This window comes from Coregonus lavaretus (assembly GCF_964263955.1).
Source record: "Coregonus lavaretus genome assembly, chromosome: 14".
Lineage (NCBI taxonomy): Eukaryota > Metazoa > Chordata > Actinopteri > Salmoniformes > Salmonidae > Coregonus > Coregonus lavaretus.
Genome location: NC_140001.1, coordinates 27,802,528 through 27,824,910, shown reverse-complemented (window position 1 = coordinate 27,824,910; position 22,383 = coordinate 27,802,528). Strand labels below are relative to the sequence as shown.

Sequence of the window (22,383 nt, the reverse complement as noted above, 5' to 3'; positions counted from 1 at the left end):
GGATTTAATTTCCCAGGCTGTACATCACTGCCCCTCCATGGATCTCCTTGGTGGTGCAGAAGTCTGTCTTAATGAGAGACTGGAGCTGGAGAGATGGAAACAATCGTTGGGTTGCTTATTCCAATGTCATATGATTTGAATCATTGTTATTTCATAACGAAAGACCATCTCCAACACACATACCTCTTTCAAAGCCCCTATGTCCATTTTCTCAAAAGCTACAGAGATGAGAGAAAACATTGTTTTAAATAATTGTAAGTAAAATATAACAGGTCTCAAGTACAAGAAACCTTTTACTAGCGGAGTAAAAAAAACACAAAAAGCATAGTAGTCTCAGCATGCAAACACTTAACAGAACATGATAACATTGACACATTTAATAGCTGAAATGTCATGGGGGATATGATGTCAGCCCCATTTCTTACTCTGGTGAGAAGGGTCCTCTTTTGCAGCACATACAGTGCATTTGGAAAGTATTCAGACCCCTTGACTTTTTCCACATTTTGTTACATTACAGCCTTATTCTAAAATGGATTAAATTGCTTTTTTTCCTCATCAATCTACACACAATACCCCATAATGACGAAGCGAAAACAGGTTTTTAGAATATTTTGCAAATGTAAAAAAATAAAAAACATACCTTATTTACATAAGCATTCAGACCCTTTGCTATGAGACTCAAATTGAGCTCAGGTGCATCCTGTTTCCATTCCACAATTTAAAATATGTCTGGTCTGTCTTGGAACATATGGGAATTGGCTCCAATTTTCATTAATATGATTAAAATACTACTGTATATGCCAATCCCTCAGCCATAGTTATAACATGCAATTTCTGCTCTTCTCCGTTCAGAAGCACTAGAAGCAGCAGACAAATCGATCCAAACACATTGAATATTGTAAATAAATTCAGCTTCATCTCATGCTCTAAATTTTATCTAACCAAATCAGCCCTACTGCCTCAAGACCCTGATGGAGGACTCGATCAAATTGATTTGAAAGAGAGACTTTACTTATGGAATCCCAATCGTTTCCCATTTCAAATATTTGATATATTTCCTTCCTTAGATAAAACCATTGCCAGAAACTTTATCAGATTGCTCAAATCAATTCAAATATGGTGTCTCCTATTGCTCTGGAAGAGGTGGTTTTCACACATTTAAATACAGTGCCTTCGGAAAGTATTCAGACCCCTTGACTTTTTCCACATTTTGTTACATTACAGCCTTATTCTAAAATGGATTAAATTGCTTTTTTTCCCTCATCAATCTACACACAATACCCCATAATGACAAAGCGAAAACAGGTTTTTAGAATCTTTTTCAAATGTAAAAAAATAAATAATAATACCTTATTTACATAAGTATTCAGACCCTTTGCTATGAGACTTGAAATTGAGCTCAGGTGCATCCTGTTTCCATTGATCATCCTTGAGATGTTTCTATAACTTGATTGTAGTCCACCTGTGGTAAATTCAATTGATTGGACATGATTTGGAAAGGCACACACCTGTCTATATATGGTCCCACAGTTGGCTGTGCATGTCAGAGCCGCATGTCAGAGCCACAAATATCACATTTACATAAGTCTTCAGACCCTTTACTCAGTACTTTGTTGAAGCACCTTTGGCAACGATTACAGCCTCAAGTCTTCTTGGGTATGACACTACAAGCTTGGCACACCTGTATTTGGTGAGTGTCTCCCATTCTTCTCTGCAGATCCTCTCAAGCTCTGTCAGGTTGGATGGGGGACGTCGCTGCACAGCTATTTTCAGGTCTCTCCAGAGATGTTCGATCGGGTTCAAGTCCGGGCTCTGGCTGGGCCACTCAAGGACATTCAGAGACTTGTCCCGAAGCCACTCCTGCATTGTCTTGGCTGTGTGCTTAGGGTCGTTGTCCTGTTGGAAGGTGAACCTTCGCCCCAGTCTGAGGTCCTGAGCGCTCTGGAGCAGGTTTTCATCAAGGATCTCTGTACTTTGTTCATCTTTCTCTCGATCCTGACTGGTCTCCCAGTCCCTGCTGCTGAAAAACATCCCCACAGCATGATGCTGCCACCACCATGCTTCACCGTAGGGATGGTGCCAGGTTTCCTCCAGATGTGACGCTTGGCATTCAGGCCAAAGAGTTCAATCTTGGTTTCATCAGACCAGAACAGAAAATCTTGTTTCTCATGGTCTGAGAGTCCTTTAGGTGCCATTTGGCAAACTCCAAGCGGGCTGTCATTTGCCTTTTACTGAGGAGTGGCTTCCATCTGGCCACTCTACCATAAAGGCCTGATTGGTGGAGTGCTGCAGAGATGGTTGTCCTTCTGGAAGTTTCTCCCATCTCCACAGAGGAACTCTCCCTGACCAAGGCCGTTCTTCCCCGATTGCTCCGTTTGGCTGGGCGGCTAGCTCTAGGAAGAGCCTTCGTGGTGCCAATCGTCTTCCATTTAAGAATGATGGAGGCCACTGTTCTTGGGGACCTTCAATGTAGAATCATTTTTTGGGTACCCTTTCCCAGATCTGTGCCTCGACACAATCCTGTCTCGGAGCTCTACGGACAATTCCTTCGACCTCATGGCTTGGTTTTTGCTCTGACATGCACTGTCAACTGTGGGACCTTATATAGACAGGTGTGTGTCTTTCCAAATCATGTCCAATCATTCGAATTTACCACAGGTGAACTCCAATCAAGTTGTAGAAACATCTCAAGGATGATCAATGGAATCAGGATGCACCTGAGCTAAATTTCGAGTCTCATAGCAAAGGGTCTGAATACTTATGTAAATAAGGTTTATGTTTTTTTGTAGTAAAACATTTGCTAACATTTCTAAAAACCTGTTTTCGCTTTATCATTATGGGGTAGTGTGTGTAGATTGATGAGGAATAAAAACAATGTAATCAATTTTATAATAAGGCTGTAAGGTATGTGGGAAAAGGGAAGGGATCTGAATACTTTCCGAATGCACTGTATAGCCCCTGATAGGCCTACATCTTATTTCAGATAGTCTATAGTTGCCTAGGCAAGATGTAAACTTAACAATTTAGCAGCTTGCTTAGTTAAAATGAACAGACGAATTTATTCAGCATGAATAGTTTGGCAATTTCGATGTAAGAAGTGCTTGTGTTTTCCAATAACCTGCTGGAATAGGCTAATGAGGATGGGGTCGTAATTTCAATCACATAATTAAATATGAATAAGTATATGAACTGAATATGCTTGTCAACAACAGCCAGTGTTTCTTTTTATTTTTTACCTGTAGTTTAATCTGACTGACCGTTACCGTCAATCTAATGCGTTCTAACATCTGATCGGCAGTTGCGATAGAGCTTTGATAACTTCCAATTCATTTAACTGAACATGGCCATTAATAAATTGTATAATAACACAAGGCTACACTTAAATTATAGGCTATTTATTACATCTGTTTGCCAGCTCCAGGTAGGCTACACAAGTGGCACAAATGGATTTGCAATGACTCCAGTGATATAGGCCTAGTCATTTCAACATATTTATTGTATCAAATGGTAGCCTACAGTAGCCTTCAATGGCATATAAATTAATAGGCTACTTGATGGCCAACAGATGCAAATGTATAATTGTCCACATTTAATGTCAGTTTCATTGAGGACTTTTCCCTATAACATAAGCACACAAGGGAGTTCCATAACTTCCATTTAAAATGTCCACTCGCACAACCCTGAGACCTAAGAACTGAGCATACATAAAACACTTAACTTGATACCGTTTTACATAAGCAAAGTCCACATTAGACTGAAGTTTAAACCACCTCAGAGCAAATTATCTAATGCGCTCTAGTGCGCCAAAGTCGTTTTCCAGTGCTTTGTCGCCGTTAGTTCTTGATGCGCATCAGTTCTAGCATGTTGGGGAAAAAACAGGTGTCTCCATAATGACAATTTAAATAGCCAACCTACAACTGGTAAAAAGTTGTCATGTCTTGCGCACATGCTGCTCTGTCTCCTCTCACTTACATGACTTAGCCAACAGTGGACTAAGCTGCCTGCTGCAGTACTCTCGCAACACACACACCCCTCCGGCCCTCCCCACCACTCACTCACTGATAGTCAGCAGCAGCAGGTCACAGTGAAATATATTATTTTTTTTATGAGAAAAGCCATGGCGGCCGCGGTGCAACTTAGAAGTAACCTAATTTGACTGGAAACTCAAGGACATGGCAACCCTGGATAGGAGGGAAGCCAAATCCAAACTGGCTTCCATTGACACTTTTTTTTGGTGCGCCAGGACCATTCACAGTTGAGCACACGCAGTTTAGCTCAATGCTGATTGGCTATTATTTTATACTTGTTTTTTTTTTATCAAGGGAGACCAAGTGCTCGCTGGCTTCCCTTGCATTCAACGCTATCGGCGGCAACAACGTCATACTCTTTTGGACCAGACAGCATCAGATAGATGGCCTACACATACAGAGACAGAGGGGCGCTGTTTCGCTCGCTCTGATGCTTTCTCCGGTGAGATACTGTACATTTTTGCCCCCACCAGAGAGGAGAGAACCAAAACTCTACTTACTTCCGGAAGCTGTGTAGTGGGACCAAAAAGAGAAACGATTATTTAACACCTCTCTGATAATACTCTTCTTGGTTTTACTCATGTTTGGGACTTCATGACATTGATGAACTAATATAATGGTGTTTTTATATTTATTTGCGCTCTCTAGATTTACGGAAGTCGCTATCAGAAGAAGAGGAAGCTAATTGAAATGGCCATCTTAACAATTTTCCACAAGCTTTGGTAGACGTGTGCGCATGCGCAAACGGTGAGTCATCCGGGTTCTCGCGTGTAGAATAGACTGGAAGAACCTTTACTACTGGAACATCGAACTAAACTCAGACATCACGGAAAGAACAACTCGAATCTAATTTTAGGGAGTTCTTCAAGTGTACCATGACGGTAAGTGTTTACAAAATACATTACCATCGGCTTCATATAATTTGTTAACTATTGCTATTTTAAAGATGTTGTTTCATCAAGATGGCGTCTCTCTGGCCGTGGCAGCCATAGCATTATGAATTAGAATACGATCTCTAGTGGCAGCCATGTCGACAAGCCAGCGAGTTTAGGGTTAGTTAAGTTAGCTAGCTAACTAAAGATAATTTGGCCTGCTAACCGCCATTAGTTAGGTAAGTCGCTTTTACCAGGTTGGCATGTCGTGTTGATTTAGTAAATAAATTGAAATTCTCCTTCATATAGCTATTGGTCAAAGTTGGCTTGCACAGCCGTTACTTAGTAAACCTAGCTAGTTAACGCCGTAAGATAGCCATCTAGGTAATTTAGCAATGAATGAGTGGTTGTTTTGCCACTTGCAATCTAGCTAACTAATCTCTGTTTAGAACGACCGCCTTTATTCATTATTCATGAACTGGTTTTGTAGCCTCGGTGTGGGCTGCAGACTCCCTTTTTATAGGTGTGCAACTTTAACAAACCAGCTGCCCATGGCCATCAGGATCTTCATTGGGTGTATTGGTAGGGTTGGAACAAATAACTGCATACCCAGTACCTGTCCAGGAGGAGGGCTTGTCACTTCTGAGATGTTATATTTGTTTCCCAAAGAGCAATCTTCAGTGAATCAATGTTAGTGTAAGGGAGGTACAGTATGTCCAGTTGCGTCGGTGTGACTGACGAGTCTAGTTTGCCTAAACATCAGGCTGTTCCCATGGTTACTCCATGGATCTCAGTCTGAAAGAAGTCGCTGTTAAAAAAAAACCCAGTAGTCTCTACAAGCCAGAATGTTGAATACAATGATATTTAAACGTACTTTACCGGTTGTCCGTGTTCTTGGTCCTTTGGGCGGTAGGAAGTGGAGATGGGGTGACCACAGTAGTGTTTACCTGACTTTTGGCGGCGCCAGTAGGTTCTGTTGCTTGTATTTTCCATCTCCTGACGCATTTCACGTGATGCACAATATGTAAACAATAGCCGAATGTAACGGAACGTTGTCCTTATGTAGGAGGTAATCTGAGACAAAATATCAAGTGTTATTAACCAAAGCGCGTTCCATCGCCATCAGCTGGAAGTGCTTGTGAAATGTGCCAGCTGATTGCATGGGACAACGTTTGGTCTGTGCTGCAGTTAAACTCTGCCGTTGTTGACTGATGCCGCGTTCATATGCTAGTCGGAACTCTGACATTTCCGACTTGCTGATTCGTTGAACACCGTACACTTATAACTACAACCAGGTAGAAAGTCGGGAATTTCGGCGTTTCCTAGTTCCGACTAGCACGTGAACGCGGCAATATTGTGCAAGTCGCGTGTGAATTGCGTCATCATTGACAATACAAACCGACATACAGACCAGCGTACTGAAATTTGGGTTAATAACACTCTGTTGATATTTTGTCACAGATTACCTCCTACACAAGAACAAAATCAGCCTCTGGGAATCGTAGAGACTCATACTAACGCAGCTCAAACCTAGTGGTGGGGACACTGTTTTGTGCTGAAACAGTCATCACAGATTGCTGCTTTAAAGGAGCAATAACTGTAAGGTTGAATAGTGTGTGTGTGTGCTTTCTTCAATTTAGGCCCGTGACGCCGATTCGACTGACTTGCTACCCTTGATGGGCTCTCTTTATACGGACAGAAGAAAACACATTATGGAATCAACCAAATCACCCAGAAGCTCCAAACACCACCATTCACGATCGAGGTCACGCTCCAGGGACCGAAAGCGCAAATCAAGTAAGTTAAAGGCACAGAATTTGATAATCAAATCCAAGCCCTTAACCAACAATGCAGTTCAAGAAAGAGTGAAGAAAATATTTACTAAATAAACTTAGTAACACAATAAAATAACAATAACGAGGCTGTATACAGGGGGTACCGGTACCGAGTCAATGTGCGAGGGTACAGGTTAGTCGAGGTAATTTGTACATGTAGGTAGGGGTAAAGTGACTATGCAAAGATAATAATCAGCGAGTAGCAGCAGTGTAAAAACAAATGGGGGGGGTCAATGCAAATAGTCCAGGTGGCTATTTTATTAATTGTTCAGCAGTCTTATGGCTTGGGAGTAGAAGCTGTTAAGGAGCCTTTTGGTCCTAGACTTGGCGCTCCGGTACCACTTTCCGTGCGGTAGCAGAGAGAACACTCTATGACTTGGGTGACTGGAGTCTTGGACAATTATTTTGGGCCTTCCTCTGACACCGCCAAGCATAATATTGTTTGTAGCTCAATTTAACACATTCAGGTCACTTGGTAGGTCACACATCTATCTTCAGATCCCAGGCCAACTGGTCATGGCATTTGTCTTTTGACATAAGCTTAGGGCAGCAGCTGTAAGTTGTTGACAGGAAAGTCCAAAATAGTCAATTACAACAGGTGACTCATTAGAGGCAACCCTAGCCCAGGTTCTAGAATGAGTGGAACTCAGGTCTAGTTGTATAACATATACCCACCTTGCGTGTTATTTCCCGACCTGTGCCTGTTTGGTTACACTTTTCCCACGCCTGAAGGTATATCCGTAATCGGTAGACTTCAGATTGGGAATGCGCCGTTTGCATCGCCGAACAGTGCCCAATAAAAATTTTTACACATACCTTCCACCCTCAGACACCGTATGCCGGGGTATTTGGTAAAAGCCACGGGGTGGTTTTTCAATTCCGTCAAAATGATTTCTTTGAAGTTTTTAAATACATTTGAGTATTTGTAGCTACTTTTTAAGTTGTTACCTGCAGTCATCTTGTGCAATACCTTAGCAGATAAAGCAGATTGCGTTTTTCATTTCACCGGTCACCTTATTTTAAATGATGAAGCTTACCGTAGTTCCCCAGAACATTTGAGCCAGTCACGTGTTTATTTGTAAATGGCATAACGGGAGAAAGGGAGCTGGTGAGTCCATAGCGTTCTATATCTGTCGGCCAGTCTCTGTTGTGCGGCGCACATGAGGTGATGAAGTTACACTAGTATGCAATTCACTACTAAATGTTTGCCATCAGTTATCTTATAATGGCATCCTGCCAGAAGTCAACGAGCTCTGGATGAGTTCTGTACAGCTGCCATATTTTCCCTGTGCTTCCTACGTATGTTTTTTTTCTCTGCCGTTCTTCTCCCATCTGCTCCCTGTATACAGTGAGGAAAAAAAGTATTTGATCCCCTGCTGATTTTGTACGTTTGCCCTCTGACAAAGAAATGATCAGTCTATAATTTTAATGGTAGGTTTATTTGAACAGTGAGAGACAGAATAACAACAAAAAAATCCAGAAAAACACATGTCAAAAATGTTATAAATTGATTTGCATTTTAATGAGGGAAATAAGTATTTGACCCCCTCTCAATCAGAAAGATTTCTGGCTCCCAGGTGTCTTTTATACAGGTAACGAGCTGAGATTAGGAGCACACTCTTAAAGGGAGTGCTCCTAATCTCAGCTTGTTACCTGTATAAAAGACACCTGTCCACAGAAGCAATCAATCAATCAGATTCTAAACTCTCCACCATGGCCAAGACCAAAGAGCTCTCCAAGGATGTCAGGGACAAGATTGTAGACCTACACAAGACTGGAATGGGCTACAAGACCATCACCAAGCAGCTTGGTGAGAAGGTGACAACAGTTGGTGTGATTATTCGCAAATGGAAGAAACACAAAAGAACTGTCAATCTCCCTCGGCCTGGGGCTACATGCAAGATCTCACCTCGTGGAGTTGCAATGATCATGAGAACGGTGAGGAATCAGCCCAGAACTACACGGGAGGATCTTGTCAATGATCTCAAGGCAGCTGGGACCATTGTCACCAAGAAAACAATTGGTAACACACTACGCCGTGAAGGACTGAAATCCTGCAGCGCCCGCAAGGTCCCCCTGCTCAAGAAAGCACATATACAGGGCCGTCTGAAGTTTGCCAATGAACATCTGAATGATTCAGAGGAGAACTGGGTGAAAGTGTTGTGGTCAGATGAGACCAAAATCGAGCTCTTTGGCATCAACTCAACTCGCCGTGTTTGGAGGAGGAGGAATGCTGCCTATGACCCCAAGAACACCATTCCCACCGTCAAACATGGAGGTGGAAACATTATGCTTTGGGGGTGTTTTTCTGCTAAGGGGACAGGACAACTTCACTGCATCAAAGGGACGATGGACGGGGCCATGTACCGTCAAATCTTGGGTGAGAACCTCCTTCCCTCAGCCAGGGCATTGAAAATGGGTCGTGGATGGGTATTCCAGCATGACAATGACCCAAAACACACGGCCAAGGTAACAAAGGAGGGGCTTCAAGAAGAAGCACATTAAGGTCCTGGAGTGGCCTAGCCAGTCTCCAGACCTTAATCCCATAGAAAATCTGTGGAGGGAGCTGAAGGTTTGAGTTGCCAAACGTCAGCCTCGAAACCTTAATGACTTGGAGAAGATCTGCAAAGAGGAGTGGAACAAAATCCCTCCTGAGATGTGTGCAAACCTGGTGGCCAACTACAAGAAACGTCTGACCTCTGTGATTGCCAACAAGGGTTTTGCCACCAAGTACTAAGTCATGTTTTGCAGAGGGGTCAAATACTTATTTCCCTCATTTAAAATGCAAATCAATTTATAACATTTTTGACATGCGTTTTTCTGGATTTTTTTGTTATTCTGTCTCTCACTGTTCAAATAAACCTACCAATAAAAGTATAGACTGATCATTTCTTTGTCAGAGGGCAAACGTACAAAATCAGCAGGGGATCAAATACTTTTTTCCCTCACTGTACATGCTGCTCTTCCTTCAGAAAAGCATGCATCACAACGGTATGACAATATGAAAAGCTGGATACCGCCCAAGCCTAGTACAGTCATTTCAGCATGACAACTCAAATGCTTCTCCAATGTTATGCTCTAAGATGGAGTGTTACTGTTTAAAATAGTGTTACTGTACTTACTGTTGTTAAAGGTGCAGTATGCAGAAATGGCGCCACAATTTCCTGGTTGCAAAAATTCTAATAGTTAGTCTAATTTCAGTTTGTGACAAACTGTATAGTGTAGAGAGTCATTGTACTGTCTAAACCACTGTGAAATATCCTTTCAATAACCAAAAATATAATATTTTCAGCTTTTTGAAGCTGGTGTACACAACCTGAAAGTAAATTACGCTAAAATGAAACTTAAGAACGGGAAGCATAGAAGTAGCGCAGATAGAACAGATCTCTCGCTTCTTGGACTTGCTTTCGATGAGTGATGAGTCTAACTCGCATTTCTATGTGATTTGGTCGGGTCGCTCAAAAAGTGACGTTGCAGTTTTAACTGTTTACATGACAGTGAGCTCTCTAGGGCTATGGCAACCCTAACTTGACAGTGCAATAGAATTGGTCACTGTTCTCACCAATCCGTTTTGTTACTTTTACAGGTGACAAAAAGCACAGACGAAGTCGGAGCAGGAGCAAAGAGGTAACTAATATTAGTTCATTTTAGTGAACTAAAAGTACAGCATTGTCACCAACTTGAATGTCGATAGTTTTCCTTTTTTTTTGTCTTAGATCATGGTAAGTACCAAACAACAGTGTAGGCTATTTAACCTTAATCAAAGCTTAAGAGATTTCAAGATGGGCATGGAATCAATTAAATTGAAAAAATATGTATACATTTTTTTCTTTACATGAACTTATCCTTCTTGGACATCTGTCACTTTTTAAGTGTAGCCGTCCGTACTAGATGGTGAAGATTGAATATGTAGGAGATTTTTTTCTTTTTAATAAATCCTGTGTGTAGATCACATGATAACATTTCTACAATAAATTATACTCAGCGTGCTAAAGCACGAAGAGACACTGAACTGAAGACGCTGCTGACATAGCAAAATTATATGCCTACTACTCGAACAGGTAACTATCAGCCATTCAAACTCATACTTGCCTCCTAGAATTAAGAAAATAAAGGAAATTAACTTTAGCATCTTTTATAGCCTATTACTGGGTTCAATTCAAGCTGCATTGTTATTACAATTACTCAAATACATTAATCCAATTCATTCTTAGCCCGCCTTTTGAAATCTGCACTTGTAGATGGGGAATGTAGTGTTACATGAACTAAAACTAAGCTATTAAAGCTGTCTCTGAGATGATCCACGGTAATCTACATTGAGTTTGGGGTACTATTTAAGGCTTTTAATACATGTACCTACCATTTATATATTTGAACCAAAACTAAGTAGAGGTGGCTGTACTTACTTGGTGCACTTGAGTAGGTGGTGGACATGACAGAACATATTTACATTTTAGTCATTTAGCAGACACTCTTATCCAGAGTGACTTACAGTTAGTGAGTGCATACATTTTCATACTGCACTACAAGTTAGGGATCTACTAGTCTAGATACACTGAACAAAAATATAAACGCAACATGTAAAGTGTTGGTCCTATGTTTCATGAGCTGAAATAAAAGATCCCAGAAATGTTCCATACACACAAAAAGCTTATCTCTCAAATTTTGTGCACAAATTTGTTTGCATCCATGTTAGTGAGCATTTCTCCTTTGCCAAGATAATCCATCCACCTGACAGGTGTGGCATTTCAAGAAGCTGATTAAACAGCATGATCATTACACAGGTATACCTTGTGCTGGGGACAATAAAAGGCCACTCTAAAATGTAGTTTTGTCACACAACTCAATGCTATAGAGGTCTCAAGTTTTGAGGGAGTGTGCAATTGGCACACTGACAAAAGGAATGTCCGCCAGCGCTGTTGCCAGATAATGTTAATTTCTCTACAATATGTGCCTCCAGCGTCGTTTTAGAGAACTTGGCAGTACATCCAACCAGCCTCGCAACCGCAGGCCACGTGTATGGTGTCGTGTGGGCGAGCGGTTTGCCCCTGTCAACATTGTGAACAGTTTGCCCCATGTGGGGTTATGGTATGGGAAGGCATAAACTACGGACAATGAACACACTTGCATTTTATCTATGGCAATTTGAATGCATAGATACGGTGACGAGACCCTGAGGCTCATTGTTGTGTCATTCATCCTCCGCCATCACCTCATGTTTCAGCATGACAATGCAAGGATCTGTATACAATTCCTGGAAGTTGAAAATGTCCCAGTTCTTCCATGGCCTGCATACTCACCAGACATGTCACCCATTGAGCATGTTTGGGATGCTCTGGATCAATATGTACGACAGAGTGTTCCAGTTTCTGCCAATATCCAGCAACTTTGCACAACCATTCCACAGGGCACAATCAACAGCCTGATCAACTTTTTGCGAAGGAGATGAGTCGCGCACTGCATGAGGCAAATGGTGGTCACACCATATACTGAATGGTTTTCTGATCCACGCCCGTACCATAAAAAAAAAAAAAAGGTATCTGTGACCAATAAATCCATATCTGTATTCCCAGTCATGTAAAATCTGTAGATTAGGGTCTAATGAATTTATTTAAATGGACTGATTTCCTTATCGGAACTGTAACACAATAATATTTTGCAATTATTTTGTTTTATATTTTTGTTCAGTATACTTGGACTTGGAGGGCAATTCAATTTCAAATTTCTCTCCAGTTAGACTATCAAGCTGTAAAGAGTAAAATAAAAATATTAAACAAACGTTTAAAAAGTATACTGACAGTGTAGCTCCTTCAAGCCGTTTATACTTTTGACATACAGTGCATTTGGAACGTATTCAGACCCCTTGACTTTTCCCACATTTTGTTAGGTTACAGCCTTATTCTAAAATGTATTAAAAATAATTATAATTGTCATCAATCTACACACAATACCCGATAATGACAAAGCAAAACCTTGTTTTTAGACATTTTTGAAGAAAAAATCTAAATAAAAAGTATTCAGTACTTTGTTGAAGCACCTGTGGCAGCGATTACAGCCTCGAGTCTTTTTGGCTATGACACTACAAGCTTGGCACGCCTGTATTTGGGGAGTTTCTCCCATTCTTCTCTGCAGATCCTCTCAAGCTCTGTCAGGTTGGATGGGAAGCGTTGCTGCACAACTATTTTCAGGTCTCCGGGGATGTTAGATCGAGTCTGGGCTCTGGCTGGGCCACTCAAGGACATTGAGACTTGTCCCGAAGCCACTCCTGCGTTGTCTTGGCTGTGTGCTTAGGTTTGTTGTCCTGATGGAAGGTGTCTTCCGAGTGGCGCAGTGGTCTAAGGCACTGCATCGCAGTGCTAGCTGTGTCACTAGAGATCCTGGTTCGAATCCAGGCTCTGTCGTAGCCGGCCGCGACTGGGAGACCCATGGGGCGGTGCACAATTGGCCCAGCGTCGTCCAGGGTAGGGGAGGGAATGGCCGGCAGGGATGTAGCTCAGTTGGTAGAGCATGGCGTTTGCAACGCCAGGGTTGTGGGTTCGATTCCCACGGGGGGGGGGGCAGTATACATTTTTTTTTTTAAATAAAACATTGTATGCACTCACTAACTGTAAGTCGCTCTGGATAAGAGCGTCTGCTAAATGACTAAAATGTAAATGTAAAATGTGAACCTTCACCCCAGTCTGAGGTCCTGAGCGCTCTGGAGCAGGTTTTCATCAAGGATCTCTCTGTACTTTGCTGCGTTCATCTTAGCCTCGATCCTGACTAGTTTCCCAGTCCCTGCCGCTGAAAAACATCCCCACAGCATGATGCTACCACCACCGTGCTTCACCGTAGGGATGGTGCCAGGTTTCTTCCAGACGTGACGCTTGGCATTCAGGCCAAAGAGTTCGATCTTGGTTTCATCAGACCAGAGAATCTTGTTTCTCATGGTCTGAGAGTCTTTAGGTGCCTTTTGGCAAACTCCAAGGTGCCTTTTACTGAAGAGTGGCTTCCGTCTGGCCACTCTACCATAAAGGCCTGATTGGTGGAGTGTTGCAGAGATGTCCTTCTGGAAGGTTCTCCCATCTTCACAGAGGAACTCTGGAGCTCTCTGAGTGACCATCTGGTTCTTTGTTACCCCCCTGACCAAGGCCCTTCTCGCCGATTGCTCAGTTTGGCTGGGCGGCCAGCTCTAGGAAGAGTCTTGGTGGTTCCAAACTTTTTCCATTCTGTGCCTCGACACAATCCTGTCTCGGAGCTCTACGGACCTCATGGCTTGGTTTTTGCTCGGACATGCACTGTCGACTGTGGGACCTTTTCTATAGACAGGTGTGCCTTTCCAAATCATGTCCAATCAATTGAATTTACCACAGGTGGACTCCAAGTTATAGAAACATCTCAAGGATGATCAATGGAAACAGGATGCACCTGAGCTCAATTTTGAGTCTCATAGCAAAGGGTCTGAATACTTATGTAAATAAGGTATTTCAGTTTTACATTTTTAATACATTTGCAAAAATTCTAAACCTGTTTTTCGCTTTGTCATTATGGTGTATTGTGTGTAGATTGAGGATTTTCATGTATTTAATCAATTTTAGAATAAGACTGTAACGTAACAAAATGTGGAAAAAGTAAAGTGGTCTGAATACTTTCCGAAGGCACTGTATGGTCGGTTTCTGGTGATCAGACTTAATGAGGGGAATGTATGTATGTCTGAACTGAGCAAGAGTTCTCAACATGCTTTGGTATTTTCTGTATCAAACCGTTGTACTAACGCTCTTTGTTGCACTATTTTCCTGAAAGAGACAACTTCTTCTTAAAACAGGCACGAAGGAGGGAGTCTGAGAAGCCATCAAAATCTCACAGCAAGCCGGATGAGCAGCCGGAGCAGACTGAGAGGGGCAGGGAGAGACTTTCTGCAGAGAATGGGGAGGAGCGACACCGGCGCAAAGACAAGAAGGGACGGAGCCACTCCAGGTCACACTCACGGGACAGGTGGGTCTAGGCTCAGGGAGATGCTACATGATGTCTTGATATGTATTGAAACTGGTCATAGTAAACTGGGAAGAGTGATTTGCATGTATAATGTTTCTCCCCAAAATGTATTTACATACTGTTTTAGACGTCATCGCAGCAGAAGTCGGGACAAACGGAGTTCGCGATCCCCGCGGGAGAAGAAGAAGAGGGCCAGGTCCCGGTCGGGTTCAAAGACCAAACACCGCCACAGGAGCAGGAGCAAAAGCAGGTGGGTTTCGCTTGCTGCTTTCCCTACCATTTTCTGTGTTTGTCTTTGGTAACTAGGGATGTGACTGCCGTTGTTTTGGTTGAAAAGCTTAGGCGGCAATGCAGTTCAATCTACCGCAGTCCTGGCTTCCTATCGTTCTGTCGTCTAGTTACCACAGCCACAAAGTAATTAACCCCGCCTATTTCTACAATTTATCTTCTATCATTTTAAACCTAACCACACTGCTGACCTTATGCCTAACCCTAAATCAACATTTTGTTTTCATGAATTCTTACGATATAGCCTATTTTGACTTTGTGTCTGTGGTAACTAGTGGAAACCCTACCAGACAGCGCTCTCCTTACAGCTGTCCCCCACCCACTCAGCAAAGATGGTATTAATGCCGTTTTAGGTTCTCTGTTGTGTGCCTCTCCTCCATGTTGTCAGTATGTACTTCATGTCCCACTTCTCATCAATTTGATGTCTCGTTGTAGTGATGTATGACCGCGTGCTCTTATACATCCCACAATCTGTTAATGCCACCACGTATGGTGTTTGAGAGCTCGCACTTTGTACTTGCAGAGCAATCACCATACAATTTCTCCATCGAGCTGTCACGGTTTTTCGACATGTTATCTTGTAGTCTTGTTCTAGATATGTCATTAGGGGGTATTGAAGCCGACATCCTCTACCATTGACATTTACATTTTAGTCATTTTAGCAGACGCTCTTATCCAGAGCGACTTACAGTTAGCACATACATTATTTTATCGAACCCACAACCCTGGCGTTGCAAACGCCATGCTCTACCAACTGAGCTACATCCCCTGCCGGCCATTCCCTCCCCTACCCTGGACGACGCTGGGCCAATTGTGCATTGACAATGGATGCATACTGCAATCATTTCTGTAATCATTGTTGTGATTTTCTCACTCCTTCCCTTATCGCACTGCTGCCAGCAACGAGTTGGGTCTCATGGTGACTCCTTTTCAGCATTGCACCTGTTCTGCCACTGTAGCTCAATTCCACCTCACAAAGTTTGCATTGCATCACCTTCTCATTTAACTTCTCAAAGTATTGCCATACAGGACTTCGCTGATGTCGCTTCCTTGTCTCACTCTGCCATTTTTCCAACTGTTAACGACGATGACGTGCGGAGCACTTTGTATCCGTGGCAAATAATTTAAAAGATGCATGTCTCCTACTAATGTTACAGCATTGTTGCATTAGGTATTTGTTACATTTTTTTATTTTTCCCTTTATGATGATGATCAGGACCTGTTAATGGTAGTTTTGTGGTGACTGCACTGTGATTGTAACTTTGTTTTAAAAAAACATGGTTCAGTTAGGGATTTTTTTCTATATGTTACCAATCCCAATGTCGTTTAAACGTTCACACCCCTATTGGTAACCACTCCTGTGTGCCTAACGTTTGCCCCTCTGTCAGTTTGTAACCGTGTGTGTGTGAATGCATATCTTTCTGTGGATCTTGAAATGCTATGTCTCTTTAGGGAGCGGAAGAAGAAGACTGAGAAAGTGCGCAGAAAAGAGAAGAGTCGTAGCAGATCTGTGAGCCCCCCGGCTTTCCGGGGCAGAAACACTGCCATGGACGCACAGGAGGCCCTGGCCAGAAGGTACCGCAGCAGCTTAGAGGAACTGTGAGGCTGAAGATTTGTTTGTTGAGTGTCTCTATTAGGTAGTTAATGTTTTAATGTCACAGAACAAGTGAAATGTGAAATGCCTTTCTTGCAAGCTCCAAACCCAACAATGCGGTAATCAATATCAATGTAGTACTAAAAATAACATAAGGTAGAACAAAAACACACCAGAAATAGAAAGAAATAAGAAGCTATATACAGGGTCAGTTCCAATACCATATTTACAATGTGCAGGGATACTGGAGTGAGGTACAGTGAGGGGGAAAAAGTATTTGATCCCCTGCTGATTTTGTACGTTTGCCCACTGACAAATAAATGATCAGTCTATAATTTTAATGGTAGGTTTATTTGAACAGTGAGAGACAGAATAACAACAACAAAATCCAGAAAAACGCATGTCAAAAATGTTATATATTGATTTGCATTTTAATGAGGGAAATAAGTATTTGACCCCTCTGCAAAACATGACTTAGTACTTGGTGGCAAAACCCTTGTTGGCAATCAGAGGTCAGATGTTTCTTGTAGTTGGCCACCAGGTTTGCACACATCTCAGGAGGGATTTTGTTCCACTCCTCTTTGCAGATCTTCTCCAAGTCATAAAGGTTTCGAGGCTGACGTTTGGCAACTCGAACCTTCAGCTCCCTCCACAGATTTTCTAATGGAATAAGGCCTGGAGACTGGCTAGGCCACTCCAGGACCTTAATGTGCTTCTTCTTGAGCCACTCCTTTGTTGCCTTGGCCGTGTGTTTTGGGTCATTGTCATGCTGGGATACCCATCCACGACCCATTTTCAATGCCCTGGCTGAGGGAAGGAGGTTCTCACCCAAGATTTGACGATACATAGCCCCGTTCATCGTCCCTTTGATGCAGTGAAGTTGTCCTGTCCCCTTAGCAGAAAAACACCCCCAAAGCATAATGTTTCCACCTCCATGTTTGACAGTGGGGATGGTGTTCTTGGGGTCATAGGCAGCATTCCTCCTACTCCAAACACGGCGAGTTGAGTTGATGCCAAAGAGCTCGATTTTGGTCTCATCTGACCACAACACCTTCACCCAGTTCTCCTCTGAATCATTCAGATGTTCATTGGCAAACTTCAGACGGCCCTGTATATGTGCTTTCTTGAGCAGGGGGACCTTGCGGGCGCTGCAGGATTTCAGTCCTTCACGGCGTAGTGTGTTACCAATTGTTTTCTTGGTGACTATGGTCCCAACTGCCTTGAGATCATTGACAAGATCCTCCCGTGTAGTTCTGGGCTGATTCCTCACCGTTCTCATGATCATTGCAACTCCACAAGGTGAGATCTTGCATGGAGCCCCAGGCCGAGGGAGATTGACAGTTATTTTGTGTTTCAGTTATAACTGTTGTCACCTTCTCACCAAGCTGCTTGGCGATGGTCTTGTAGCCCATTCCAGCCTTGTGTAGGTCTACAATCTTGTCCCTGACATCCTTGGAGAGCTCTTTGGTCTTGGCCATGGTGGAGAGTTTAGAATCTGATTGATTGATTGCTTCTGTGGACAGGTGTCTTTTATACAGGTAACAAGCTGAGATTAGGAGCACTCCCTTTAAGAGTGTGCTCCTAATCTCAGCTTGTTACCTGTATAAAAGACACCTGGGAGCCAGAAATCTTTCTGATTGAGAGGGGGTCAAATAGTTATTTCCCTCATTAAAATGCAAATCAATTTATAACATTTTTGACATGTGTTTTTCTGGATTTTTTGTTGTTGTTATTCTGTCTCTCACTGTTCAAATAAACATACCATTAAAATTATAGACTGATCATTTCTTTGTCAGTGGGCAAACGTACAAAATCAGCAGGGGTTCAAATACTTTTTTCCCTCACTGTGTGTGTATGTATGTATGTATGTGTATATGTATGTATATATATATATATAGATTTTTTTTTTTACTTGACTGAAGGCCTGCATCTGTTCAGTCTGAGGGGAGTGAGGGAGAAGCGGTGAGGATGCATCTCATCCGACTCACCGTCCCTTCGCTCTCCCTTCCTCCACTGAGAAAAGGGGACAGTCTTCCAGCTGATGGTGAAATTCAAGTCGCACTGCATTATTTCTGCCTCATGCAGCAATTCATGTTAATCCTATGACCAGAGAAAGTGAAATATTCCTTGATATAAAAAAGACACGCAGCTAATAATAGGTCAAGCTTATCGGAACATTTTGCTATACTCATTCATTGCAGCTGCAGTGCTGGTTGTAGCGTGAGTGGAAGTAGGGAGAACACACATTTTATGGCTTATAAAAGTGTTGACAGTGCTGAATAACAACTTAAACATTAACTTAGTCATAAAAACAGCAGCTCTTTTGATGTATTCGTTGTCTCTAGTCATCTCGCAGTATCAACTTTGCTGTGCGTTCGAAGGCTTCTTTTTACAGTCTATGGCTCTAGGAAACTGCAGACAGTCATCTGAGCTATCTGATTGGCCAGCTGTAGGCCTATAGGTGCACTTCATTTGCTCTCAAGGCCTACCGGGTAGGCAGAGTTTTAACTTCAGACACATGAAATGGTTAAAAATGGGAACACTTTGATTTCTCGGCACCAGGACTGCTGAATCAAGTGCAACAACCGCAAACAGCGGGTAAAACATTTAAATAATAATAGCAACACAAGGCTTTATCGTTGGGTTTTGTACAGAAATGTTTGGTGATCGACTAGGAATGCCTTGGAGATCGACCAGTCGATTCCGATCGACCGGTTGGTGACCACTGGTCTAGGGTGTCTGGGATGATGGAGTTGATGTGTGCATAACCAGCCACAAAGCATGATTACAGATGTGAGTGCTACAGGGTGGTGGTAGTCATTGTGGCATGAAGCCTTAGTTCTTGGGAACAGAAATTATGGTAGTGGGGTTTACAGACGGGACAAGGAGAGGTTGAACATTTTACATGAATATGCCTGCCAGCTGATCTGCGGATGCTCAGAGAACGCCCCCTGGAAATGTCGTCCGGCCCTGCGGCCTTGTGAGTGTTGACCCGATTGACCTTACTCATGTCTGCCTCAAAGCGAGCTCTCCCAGTCCTCTGGGTCGGTGGGGGTGCTCACGCATGGTACGGTGTTATTGTCGACTCGTCCATAAAATGCATTGTTCGTCTGGAAGAGGGGCATCGTTGGGCAGATCACAGTTGGGTCTTCCTTCTGTAATGGACTGTAGCCCCTACCACATGCAGCAGGCGTCGGAGCCTGTGTAGTATGATTCCACCTTATTCCTATATTGTCCTTTTGCTTGTTTGATGACTCTGTGTAGGTCGTATCGGGACTTCTTGTACTTGTTTAAGTAGTAGACAATCTCTAATTTTGCTCCCAAAGCCTGGCTGACAAATATGAACTCTTCACTCTCCTCTATCTCCAGGTTGGAAAGGGCAAAGAAACTGCAAGAGCAGAAAGAAAAGGAGATGTTGGAGAAACAGCAGCATCAGGAGGTACCTGCAGGTGAGACACTCTCTTCTGCCATCAATTACACCTACAAAAAATGAATTCAAAGTGAGTAAAACCATAGAAACTGGTCACTAACTGATACCCACTTTTGCATTTCTAGTTCCAGCTCCCGTGCTGTCTGACACAGTAGTAGTTGCTGCTGCAGCTGCTACCAACCCTGTCCTCAATGTGGCAGCTCTCCTGGCCTCAGGGACCCAGGTCACGCCCCAGATCGCCATGGCAGCGCAGATGGCAGCCCTACAAGCCAAAACCTTAGCAGAGACTGGCATTGCTGTGCCCAGTTATTACAATCCCTCTGCTGTTAACCCCATGAAGTTTGCTGAGCAGGAGAAGAAAAGGAAGAAGCTCTGGCAGGGAAAGAAGGAAGGGGTAAGATTTTATGCTATACAGAAAATGTAGTGCAGTAAGTAGTACACTGGTTATTTGATGGAGCAGATTAGCTTTACTTTGCTTTGTAACCTCTGGAATGTAGAACTAGTGACTTAATGAAAATAAATGTTGAAAAAAACATTCAACTTTGCTCATGGTGGCATGATTGTTGCAAGTTACTAATGCATGCAAATTGTTTGTTTTGAAGGACAAGTCACAGACAGCTGAGTTGTGGGAGAAGCTGAACTTTGGAAATAAGGACCAAAATGTTAAATTTCGTAAACTGATGGGCATCAAAGTATGTATAACGGAGGCCTTTTATTTTCTCATTTGAGTGTGTACCATGCTGTAGAGCCTTGCATTTCTAACACTGTGGTGTCTGTCTTGTCAGGGGGAGGAGGAAGGCGAGGCCTCAAAGCCACTCAACGACGAAGGCCTGAAGACCCTGCAGCAGCAGGAGGAGATGTTCCATAACCTTGACGTTCAGTACGAGATGGCCAGGTCCCAGACCCACACTCAGAGAGGCATGGGACTAGGCTTCGGCTCTTCATTCTCACGGGGCATGGACACCATCTGATGCCAAATCATGCACTGGCTTGCCCTTGCTTTCTTCTTCATATAGGTCTCTCCACTCACAGCTAGCACTCAAGCTTGCATGGATGTTGTTGCATTGGATCTGTCATTTATTTAGAAACAATCTCACGTCTTTAAACATTCTCATGTAAATAGATGCTGAGCTTTCCTCAGTGTACATCGGTACATCTTTTCAGAATTATGCAACAGTTTAATGACAGTGATGCTGGCTGGATTTAGATTTATGTTTGAGAAATGTGATTGCTTATTATCTGTTTTTTACAAAAATTGTATATATTTCGGATGGTTTGAAATGGAACATTATGTAGATCAAGTAAAATTATTCTGTTTACATTAATTTACCAAGAGGCTTTACACATTGATCTGAATCCTAATCTCAATATGTAGTGTTATCTTTCATTTTCCTTTCTACTGAATGGAAATGTAAAACAGCGGATCATATTACTAAGATGTCTACCAGGCATCTGATGGTTTCATGGAAAGATTGAACAATAAACGTACATATGTTCTTGAAATAAAAGTCCCTTTGTGTTGAAGTGGTCATGTGTTTGTTTTGGCCATGAATGCTGTTTACACAGCAACAAATGTATTTCCAAAGGGTCTTTGCTGAGAGAGGATGCACACATCATTGATTAAGTAACACTGGAACATGAATGGTAAAATGTACACTTTTAGGCTTAATCTGGGAATGGTTAATGCCATTAACAACAAATTACATGACTGCTCCTGAGGACATAGATCAGGCTCAATCATTGACAAATCATTTAATAAAATACCCCCTCACAATAGCCTGGGGTAATATCTAGAGTAGGATATTTCAGTACTCTTTCCACCCCTGCATGACTCCAACTGCCTGTGTTTATACTGTATAAAAAAAAAGACCACTTCTGACATCCAGTGAATTGCATCATTTTGGTTCCTGTGAAGGGGTCTGTCAAATCAGCGTTAGTGTTCCAGAAACAACAGGGAACACTACAAGAGTACATTACAGACTATTGAAATGGAATTGGAACAGATTAAATATCAACTGGTCTTTTCATAACCTACTAGATCTGGTTATACTGTGTATCCTGAGAGTGTCTGCTAAATGACTAAAATGTTAACGTGGAATGATTGCATATGGAATATTGAGATAATGGAATATTATCAGTTACTTAGAACTGTCAGACTCAGACCCGACTCAGCTTTCATTACAATCCCTCTGCTGTTAACCCCAAGAAGTTTGCTGATGATCAGAGGGGACCAGCCTAAGTCTTATAGCCACTGGACTTTTCCTCTTCCACTCTGTAGCACCCACTTGGGTGATGCCCCAGAAGCTCTGGGTACCAGAAAGCTCACCACACAGTTCAGATTAGTAGCCAGTCGTCCTCATTA

At 42.6% G+C, this 22,383-nt stretch overlaps 1 protein-coding gene and 1 long non-coding RNA gene across 2 annotated transcripts; one reads left to right on the top strand and one right to left on the bottom strand.

The window, feature by feature from the left end:
* On the bottom strand, window positions 1–5,827 carry LOC311141551. Its single transcript, XR_014614230.1, has 3 exons — window positions 5,780–5,827; window positions 184–218; window positions 1–85 (listed from the first exon to the last, which is right to left on the bottom strand). It is a non-coding gene; the product is annotated as an uncharacterized lncRNA (long non-coding RNA).
* On the top strand, window positions 4,759–21,545 carry LOC311141549 (arginine/serine-rich coiled-coil protein 2-like). Its single transcript, XM_084176910.1, has 10 exons — window positions 4,759–4,909; window positions 6,541–6,697; window positions 10,322–10,362; window positions 14,540–14,709; window positions 14,837–14,959; window positions 16,450–16,572; window positions 19,961–20,040; window positions 20,147–20,415; window positions 20,624–20,713; window positions 20,807–21,545. The coding sequence occupies exons 1-10, from the start codon at window positions 4,904–4,906 to the stop codon at window positions 20,990–20,992; spliced, it is 1,245 nt and encodes a 414-aa protein (XP_084033036.1). The 5' UTR covers window positions 4,759–4,903; the 3' UTR covers window positions 20,993–21,545.
* Window positions 21,546–22,383: the final 838 nt, after the last annotated feature.